Here is a 10018-nt window from a genome sequence, read left to right as displayed (position 1 = left end):
GGAGGCTGGCTACAACAGAGTACACACACACACACACACACACACACAGGCTAGAGGAATAGAGAAAGAACCTAAGATTATTTCTTTCCATGCGCCAAGATTTCTGTCAAAAACAATTCTGATTCAAAAGCACTTCGTAAATTGTCAGGTATTATATTTGTAGTTTAAAAACACAGACATATTTTGAAATAAAAGTTACTCCGAGAGTCATCATGCACGTTGACTTTTCACCCAATGACTGAGAAAATCTTCTACATAACTGGACAGAGGTACAGTGATCCCAAGCTTTATCTGGTGATAAAGCTAAAAAGAAAGAGGGCATTGGACTTTATTCTTCGGTTCTCAGCGCAGATGCAGGGATATTTCCTTTACACAGAAGGACCCAGCAGAAAGAATTGTGATGACTGCATCCAATGTGGAGGAAGCCACTTAATGTCACTGTGCTCTGTCAGGAGTTCATCGGATAGCAGCTACAATATCTGTGACCTAAACCAAGTGTTTCTCTTTTGCTATGCACTTTTATGTTACAGAAAATAAAATCCAGGGTCAAATATATAGGCTGGTGTGAAAGGGCTCACCTAGCACACACACGACTTTGACTTCAGCCACCAACACCATATTAAAAGGAGGGAGGGAAAGCTGTACAATGTCCAAAGCTAGAGTCAAACTCGGGAAGCTCACCTCTCCTTTCTTTGTACGAGCTTTCATTTCTAATAGTAGGAGATAATTTGTGTTAGAATTATTTGTTTTTTCCAAACCTTATTGATTGATTCCTGGATTCATTTTTTCCCCTTTTGTTCCAGATGGATTTATTACTGGATGTCTCTTTCTATGTCTACATTACAGTCTTAGTTAAAGTTAACTTGTGTAAAATAGTTAGTGAAATCATGATGAGAGACGGGTAAAGCTCAAGATGTCTCACATTAGACTACTCTTTCTAACTCTATAAGGGCAAGATGTATGTCTAGACTAGTGGTTCTAAATCAGAGGTGATTTGTGGTCCTTGCCATTAACATTTGGCAATGACTAAACATAGTTTAGGTTGTCACATCAGGGAGGGGGATCTAGTGAGTAGATCAGTGGGGTAGATGTCTATATCAACTTCCTGTTGCATAAGTAATAATCTAACTTAATAGCAAAATGAATGCCTACTTACTGCTCCTTGATTCTCTCAATCAGAGGGCTGACAGAAGGGTGGAAGAGCATCTACATCATGTTCTCTGCTTAGGGTCTTATCTGATCCAGGTATCAGCTGGATTGGGCTGTTACGTGGAGCCTCTGGGGAAGAATCTCTTTCTGTGTTTTCCAGGTTGTTGGCAGAATTCAGTTCCTTTAAGTTGTGACAAGTCCCCGCTTCTTGATGGCTGCCAGCCACAGCCTTTGCCCTCACTTAAGCCAATCCCTGAGCTTGCTCCTGGCTCTCCACATCTTCTAAGTCAACACTGACATGTTGAGTATCCACATGCCTTGAATTGCCGACTTCCTCTTGTGTCGCTAGCAAGAGACAAATCAAATCCATTCTTTGCAAGAGCTTATGTGATTGCATTTGCCCTAGCTGATTTATTTCTGCATCTTACAGTTAAATATTTAGGCCTTTAATTAATTGTACCTACAAGAGTCCTCTCGTAGCAGTACCTAGATTGTTTTTTTTTTTTTTCTGAGTAAGCATTGGATTTAACCTTGGGGAACCATCTTTAGAAGTCTACTTATTATAATACCCTACAGTATTATATACAAGACAGCCTTTTACAACCAAAATTTTTTTATCTGGCTCTAAATGTCAATTACGCTTGGTCTAGGCATATCTTTTTATGCATGGTAAAAATATTTCCAGTCATTCTGTCGTATGAAAAGCAGGTCCACAGCCTACAGCACTTTAAAGAAACACATCCCACAGGGTTGCTGATCACGATCCAGAACTCCCATAATCCAAGAAATCACAAAGATTTTTATAAATTATTTGATATATGTCAGACCATCTCTCTTTACCCACCTCCCTCTGTTAGCTTACTGTATGTTCTTCTGTTTATTTGATGTAAGTGATGATTTACTGAAAATTTGGAGAATGAGGAAATTCTTTGTGTTTGGACAGATAACCAGATTGTATGTGTGTGACTAGGATGCAAATGCCTGATTCTAGAGACTTCCCTGTGGTCTCTCGTAGCATAAGTTGTGTGGCACATAGGAGCCACACAGTAGGTCTTTATTGAATTCAACAACTTCTGAAGATTATGTAACATGAAGAAAATCTTGGTGCTCTTATATCCAGATTAAGTGGGCTTTGAGATTTCACTAGAGAAATAAATATTGAGGTATAAAAGGGATGAAATAGGAGACTGGAAAGGTTGCTTAGTCAGTAACGTGCTTACCACACCAGCTTGAGGACCTGAGTTCAGGTTTCCAGCACCTGCACACAACTTTGGGTGTGGTAGTTTGCACTCTAAATGCAAGCACTGGTTAGGCAGAGACCTAGTGCATTCCGGGGGCCCAGTGGTCTGTCAGTCTAGCCTGATTGGCAAGCTAAGACCCACCTACATCACCTGGTCTCAGCGAGGGACCTGGACAGCTCCTGAGAAACAATAACTGGACTTGACCTCTGACCAGTGCATCTTCTCCTCCTTCCATGCTCCATGTACTTGCACACACATATGAATGTACACCACACACACACACACACACACACACACACACAAATGTGTGTACACATACATACATCTGTACACAAATACTGAAGTGAGATGGGAAAAAATACATTTTGAATTCATTGACTTTGACCCAAAGTCATGTTCTTTGTGTATTTCTAAGTTACAGAAGCCACCTGGTCCAAATTTCCACCCCAGTTGACACTCCTGAGGACTCAGTTTATGACTGAGTCCTTCCAGTTTAACCAAGAGGCAGACACTTCAAAATAGTAATTCTCAAAGCTTGTTTGCCTGTATGTTCTCTGAACTAAATTTGGAAAACAGTAGACCCCTTTGGAATTTTTAGTTGCCATGCAAAGCCCATATGCATAAATGTAGTAGCTGCAAAAGATGTGGTTTCTAACACGTTTCTTATCCCATATGGTCCCTATTTTACCAAACACTCAGAGCAATAGGTGAAACCCATTCACTTTGCAGACTTTGTCTTCTATATTATCTGTCAAGAAAATCCATTTCAAATTATCAATAGAAACAGGCCAGTCAGGGCTGTTTTTTTTCCAAGAAAGAAAATAGGCTCATTTTTCAATTTAAATGAACCATAATGCTTTCATCTCTGTGACAAACATACTACCTTTAAATTTCAAGATAAATCAATATATAGACAGATAAGACAAGAGCCTTAAAATGACTTTGTCCCCTGCATGATAGAAAGTACAACTCCATCAATATTTGTTACAGATTTTTTTTGATGTTGAAATTTTTTTTTGTTTTGGTCCATTTTTGTGCCCTTGTCATTCCTTCGGGAGCTGTATCTCCTCCAGGCTTCTCTGTTTAGTCCCTTCAAATGGTTTTCTACTATGAGTATTGCATAAGAAGGAGTAGGATTGGTGGTTGGTAAGACATGCTCACCTTTGGTGAAATAGGAGAAGTGATAGAGGGCAACAAAAGATAAGGTTTAAACCCAAATAGATATATTTGAGGAAAAAATGTTTACACAGGGGTAAAGGACTTGGAAAATAATTTCCTTAAAACACATTGTACCCTCCTGGATATTTTAAAGTATATCTGTAAGTATGTATTTATTTACTATGAAGACCTACTATGTACTGAGGGAAGTGTTCACAGTATGGAGACATAAGTTGAAACATCCTTCCTGCCTACCCTAGGTTCAGACCACTGTGATTTAGTACATGATTTCTGTTGATGACTGGCGTTGAAAGATGCTGCGGTACCTGCCCGACTTTGCATCTCTAGGGGTCATATCCCAGGACTATGGCCGTGTATTCGCTAGCATTATTTTTGTCCCCTCACCTTTCTAGTCATCTTTACACAAGGATACTAACTCTCAAAATGAATATTTTCTGAATTTGGCAATCTAAAACAACGAAACATTTTTATTTCTCAGGATGAAATGCCAATGTTTGTGATTTTCTTTATAATATAAGAAACTATTGTTTTCTTTAAAATGCTTGCTGTGTGTTTGGTACTTAAAATAGTCCTACAAAGAAGATATTATTATTATCATTGCTGTTTTCTGCTTGCAGACGGGAAGATTGAATTGAGAAAGACATAAATGACTAGACAAAAACAAGACTTTCATTCTGTGCCTTGTTTAGTTAGCAACTGGTTAATTTATTACTGGCTGGGTGAGGAGTTGATTTGATCATAACATGATACCATGAAGACATACCTCTGTAGGTGTTCAGAGGGGGGAGCAGAAGAGGTAAGAATAGACATAATGTCAGAATTATCTGCACATTTGCTGGTAACTTCTCTAACAGCTAAAGGGCTCACATCATACATATAGAGTGAGGGTCCATAACGACCTGCTGAAGTGACCTAGCACAGTGCCATGGCTTTCACACTAGACTGTCTAGTCCAAGGGAGTCTGTGGAGGTCTATGAACTGCTGCATAAAAGTGAGGATCCAAACAAGGACTTCCTATGTCCTCTCCTCTGATTTCAAACACATCTGCCTTCTCTAGTGGTTTTTGTTTAATCCAATGAGGACTAGTTAGACAATGGTAATATAAAGTAGAAACAGAGATGCATACGTGCAGAGAGGCAGAGGAGAAAGGGAGAGTGAAGAAATTGTATACAGAAGGAAGAAAGGATGTTAAAAACATTCTGAGAGGGCTGGAGAGATAGCTCAGTGGTTAAGAGCACTGGTTGCCCTTCCAGAGGACCTGTGTTCAATTTCCAGTACCCACATGGCAGCTCATAACCATCTGTATAACTCCAGTTCAGGGGACCCAATGTCCTTTCTCTGACCTCCACAGGTACCAGGGATGCAAGTGGTACACAGACATACACACAGACAAAACACTCATACACATAAAATAAATAATTAAAAAAATTTGAACTTAAGTGTCCTTATATATAGTATATACTCAAATATTTTAAATTATTTATTCTTGAGACAAGGTCTTCTGTAGCTGGTCTCATATTCCTGATGTGGCTGGGGGTGACCTTGAACTTCTGATCCTCCTGCCTCCACCACCTGAGTACTAGGATTATAGGAGCACACCCAATTTTAAACAGTACTGGAATCAAATTCAAAACTTTGAGTATGTTAGGCAAGCCGATGACTTATATCTTTAGCTCCTCAGACAGGGAACTGGGCGGGGGGCGGGTGTATGCTTTTAATCCCAGCACTTGGGAGTCAGAGATACGAGGATCTCTGGGAGTTTGAGGCCAGAGTGGTCTATGGAACAAGTTTCAGACAGGCTCCAAAGTTACAGAGAAACCCTGTCTCCAAAAACAAAACAAGCAAAAGAGAGGTGGGGGGCAAAGTGTACCAGGTAGGTAATCTACCTAAATCACTTGCACTTAAATAGCTTTATCTTCCAAATCATCCTGAACTATGACATGATGTAAGTTATCTAGGGTGAGACCTTGTCTTTCCACAGGTTGCGTGAAATAGCACAGACTCCTTGAATATTCTTAGTGTAACTGATTGTCTTCATTTGTAGTAAAAGAGTAAGAACAATGGCAACCCAGTCACACATCACATAATCTGGAATCAGGGCATGTAAGAAGAGTCTCATTACCAGTACATTATAATCCTATTATAAGATATTGTTGAGATATGTCTCCCTCTAGGAGAAACCCAGGAACTCCCCCAAATCTAGGAAACACAACACAAAGGGTTAATTCTGTGTAAAGATTTTTTTTTTTAAACAAGACAACTTTTTTTTCCTTTCTCTCCCCCTCCTGCGTAAGATTCTCTTTAAATAGCCAGATCTCTTTTTGGAGTATTCAAAAATGGGTTTGCTCCACAACATGCTGATGAGACTCAACTTTTCAAGAAGAGATTGCACACAAACAGACCACTGCCTGTCAGATCTTCATAGCCAAGCCTCAGCTGTCACAGTGAAGCAAGCAAGGTTGCACCACCAGGTCCCCTCCATCCGGGAAGGAAGGCTTATGCCAGCATCCAGGCCACTGGCCATCATGGACTGTGACTTTGGCAGTGAAGGGCGTCAATCTGGGGTCTGAAGGAGCTGTGCTTTATTAAGTATGTACTAATATTAGTTTGAATAGCTTACGGCACTCTTCTTATTGACAGAGCTGTGACTATAGAGCCCGTGCTTCCCTCCTCTCTGCAATGCTGTGGATAGAACCCATGGCATTCTGCATGTTACACAAATGCTTTAAAGCTGCTGCTCCCCAGGGCCCCAGATGACATGTCCTCAAATCAAGGAAAGCAGATTTGGGATGGAGGGAGGATATGATGTATCGCTCATTGATGGCATGAGCGGAAAGAGGGAAGTGAGGATTTGGAGGGGACTAGATGGTAACATAGGGTTAGAAGGAGAATTCTTGCTTTTCTTTCATATCAGACCTCACTTCACAACTACAGCTGATACAAGTGGGCACGTGGCATCTAGTGTTCCCATCAGCCTTCCTTCCCGATTCATGGCAGGAGGAGAGGCGGGAACACAGCCTTCACCGTCCAACTCAGGGAGTAAACATTGCATGCTTTGCTAGACTCAAAGACAGGAGGTGCACAAGATGGGAGAGAAGAAAGGAACAAATTTTAATGAGTTACCCGACTGTCCTTAAAGACCGTACAGACTTTGGTTTGTGTTCCAAGACAACTTTTCCAATTACGCGCATGAAAAAAAAAAAAAGTAAGCGCGCTGTTTTGAAGATGGCTACTATAAAAGAGTACACTAGTCCTGTTTCTGCAAGGATTCCAAACTAGTCGTTTGCTGGTTACATACAAGATGCTGGCAGGCTGCTGAGAGTCTTTCCAGAAGATGTGTGCATTTAACTTACAAAGCTAATGCATCAAGCACTTCGACAAAAATTAGTCAGTGAAGGAACACTTGTCAAGCAGCACATACAATGCTGAGAATATTTACAGGTCATCGGTTATCTACATTCCTCTTTCTAATTTCCCTTCGGCCTCCTACGCCCATGTATGCTTTGTGTGTTCACAAGGTGAGATCCTCAAAAGAGAAGGGGTGTTCAACACACCGAATGGAGCCTGGGCCAGGAGATGGACTGTGAGAAAGATATCAAAAAGCAGATGGAATGACATACTTTGGTGACTGGTGGAGACAACGGGGTCTCTGATGCCTATTTAGGTCCCCCCCCCTTCGGGTTCTGCCACAGTTGTGTTGACAAATGTCCTTGTCATCTCTCTAGTACAGGCAGTTTATTGCTTAGGATCAGAGACCGCAAAAATAGGATTTGGGAGTACCAAGAACTCTGATCAGTCAACAGGAAGAAAGTGTGCCCCCAAGGGAGAAGGTTCTCCTGAGGCAAAACTGTGTACCTGGAGACCAGGGGAGGATGAAGCTCAGAGCAATGGAAGAACCGAGGCTTGCTTCTTTCCCAGACCAAAGAGTGCTAGTGCTGAAGGTGGGTTGCTGGCAGGGTGGAGGTGGGGGTGAGGGTAGGGGTGGGTTTGCTCCTCCCAACCCCAAAGCTGGGGAACAGCAGGGAACTGGGAATGGTGTTGGCGAGGTTGTTATGCCAGGACAAGGTGTTGGGTATGAGGGTGGGTGGGGGCCTGAGGGGTGGCTTGGAGCCCTGGCGGTGGCTGCCTGACGTCACCGGCCTCTCTGGCAATAGGCTAAGAGCTGAGCTCCCTGTAGCAGCGGCGAAGGCAGCGGCGGCGGCAGCGGCAGCAGCAGCAGCGGCGCGGCTCTGTCTCTGGTCCCTGCGCTCCGCGCCTTCTGCAGCCGTCACTGCAGCCGAGGCGGGGGCTCCTTCTCTGCAGCCGGTTGCCCATTCCAGGTAAGAGACCATGGTCTGGCTGAAGGCTTCCATGACTAGGGAGCCCAGCGGCAGAATGTGGGCGGGTAAGACCACTCCCGCGGCCTGCGCAGGCACCTCTGGTCAGAGCTTCGGCCCCCGCCCGTGCCCCAGCGGAGGCTAGCGCTTTGCCTTGCTGCTCCGCAGTGCAACAGTTTGCACCTGCCTTTTGGGAGAGGCGAGGGAGCTCTGCTGCCCGCTGCGGGTCCTCCTGACTTGGTCCTCTACCACAGCCTCCGGGGCCCTGAGGTCAGGGCCCGGGGAAAGCTGGAGACAAGGTCGGTTCCCCAAACTTTGCAGGCGGGAACCCTTCCCCTTCCAGTTCCTGCTCTGGGAGAAAGAAAAAGGATACAGGATGCTGTCAAGTGGGAGGCTCAGGGAGATGGGGAGGAGGGGGGCGTTTGCGAGGATATGCCTCCGCTGAGAAGGGTGCTTCAGCTGTTTTTGATGGGGAGGAAGGGGGAGGAAGGTAGCAGGGAAGAAGGCTGGAGAAAGGTCGAGCATGATCCTGTGTGCCAGATCCAGCGTGTCAGCTGTGGCCAGGGATAGAGGCAGTGGGATGTATCCCGTGGGACTAGGACCTTGGGGATCTGAAGGTCCAGGGTGGAAATGTCTGGATGGGAAAGGAAGCTAGCGTACAGGGAGCCTGCTCGGAGCAAATGCTGGCGAGAGTAGATCCCGAGAAGAGGTCCATGGTGCTCAGAGAGGAGGGCAGTTGGCTTTCTGGGAAGTAGATAGAGAAAGCCAGCCTTGGCGGCCACTGTTGGTGACAATTAGAAAGTTGTGCAGGGGGCAGGGCGGCTGCCTTCTCTGCTGAGTAACCAGTGTCTCCGCGGTGCGGTGCGGTGCGGACACCAGACCCCATCTAAGCCAGCGGAGCAGCTGGCAGTAGCTCTCCTGCGCCGCCAGGAGCGGTAGGATTGGGTCGGTGGGTTGTGGAGATGACAGCATCCAATTGAGGGTCGCTTGGCAGTGGTGGCAGATCCCTTTCGTTCTCCACACTTGCCTTGGCAGTGGCCGGGACCCTAACTAATCCTGTTCTCTTTGCAGCACGGTGCCTGGGGAAAGGAAACTGGGCGCTTGGAGACAAGATCAAGGAGGACCGGAGACAATCTCCCTGGGGCCACTAGCTCTGGCCAGCTTGCCTGCCGGCAGTCTCTCCCTCAGTCCCTCCAGCGCCAGGGAGCAGTTGGGGTGGCGTGGGCTCTTGTCCTCGTCTTGGCTGGTGGGAACTGTGTGTCCAACAGAGGAAGCCTGGTGGGTCTGTCCCCTCTCAGCCCAGCGCCGATGAGTGCCAGGGCGCCGAAAGAGCTGAGGCTGGCATTGCCGCCTTGTCTCCTCAATCGGACCTTTACTTCCCACAACGCTAGTGGAGGCAGCAACGCAGGTGTCCGCAGCTCAGGCGCAGGTGGTGGCACCTGCATCACGCAGGTGGGACAGCAGCTCTTCCAGTCTTTCTCGTCCACGCTGGTGCTGATTGTCCTGGTCACTCTCATCTTCTGCCTCATCGTGCTGTCCCTCTCCACCTTCCACATCCACAAGCGTAGGATGAAGAAGCGGAAGATGCAGAGGGCTCAGGAGGAATACGAGAGAGATCATTGCAGCGGCAGCCACGGTGGTGGTGGGCTGCCCCGGTCAGGTGTTCAAGCTCCGATCCATGGAAAAGAAACCCGGCTGGAGAGACAGCCCCGGGACTCCGCCTTTGGCACCCCCTCCAATGCCACCTCTTCCTCCTCTTCAACCCCTGGTCTCCTGTGCCAGGGTCCCTGTGCTCCTCCGCCTCCACCGCCAGCCCCCAGTCCACACGGAGCACACGCAGCTTCCTCCTGCTTGGACACAGCTGGCGAGGGCCTTTTGCAAACGGTGGTACTGTCCTGATTGTGTAGCCCTCTCCTTACCCCTTCCTCGTTTCCAGCATCTTTGCCATCCTCGCTTTTTGTCCTCCTTTCTTCCTTTTCCGTTTTCCTCTGACCCCTCTTTCCTCTGCCCTCTTTCCTTACCTGCCCACCCTTTTACTGTTTCTCCTCCGCCGAGGCACTGTGCGGTATTTGTAAATATTGGGCAAGGAAAGTCTCAGAGGAAGAAATAACGCTGATAATAGTTTATTGATAT

General features: G+C 45.9%; 1 protein-coding gene across 1 annotated transcript; it reads left to right on the top strand.

Annotated features, from left to right (window-relative positions):
- The first annotated feature begins 9193 nt into the window (after nt 1-9193).
- C3H11orf87 (chromosome 3 C11orf87 homolog) lies at nt 9194-9784 on the top strand. The gene has a single exon (XM_038321288.1). The coding sequence runs from the start codon at nt 9194-9196 to the stop codon at nt 9782-9784; it is 591 nt and encodes a 196-aa protein (XP_038177216.1).
- The last annotated feature ends 234 nt before the right edge of the window (nt 9785-10018 follow it).

Source organism: Arvicola amphibius, chromosome 3 (genome assembly GCF_903992535.2).
Source record: "Arvicola amphibius chromosome 3, mArvAmp1.2, whole genome shotgun sequence".
NCBI lineage: Eukaryota > Metazoa > Chordata > Mammalia > Rodentia > Cricetidae > Arvicola > Arvicola amphibius.
The sequence above is the reverse complement of the archived record's forward strand: the minus strand, read 5'-3'. Positions and strand labels throughout refer to the sequence as shown.

Excerpts from the sequence above, each read along its gene's own strand:
- C3H11orf87 (XM_038321288.1), top strand. The coding sequence starts at position 9,194 with ATGAGTGCCAGGGCGCCGAAAGAGCTGAGGCTGGCATTGCCGCCTTGT.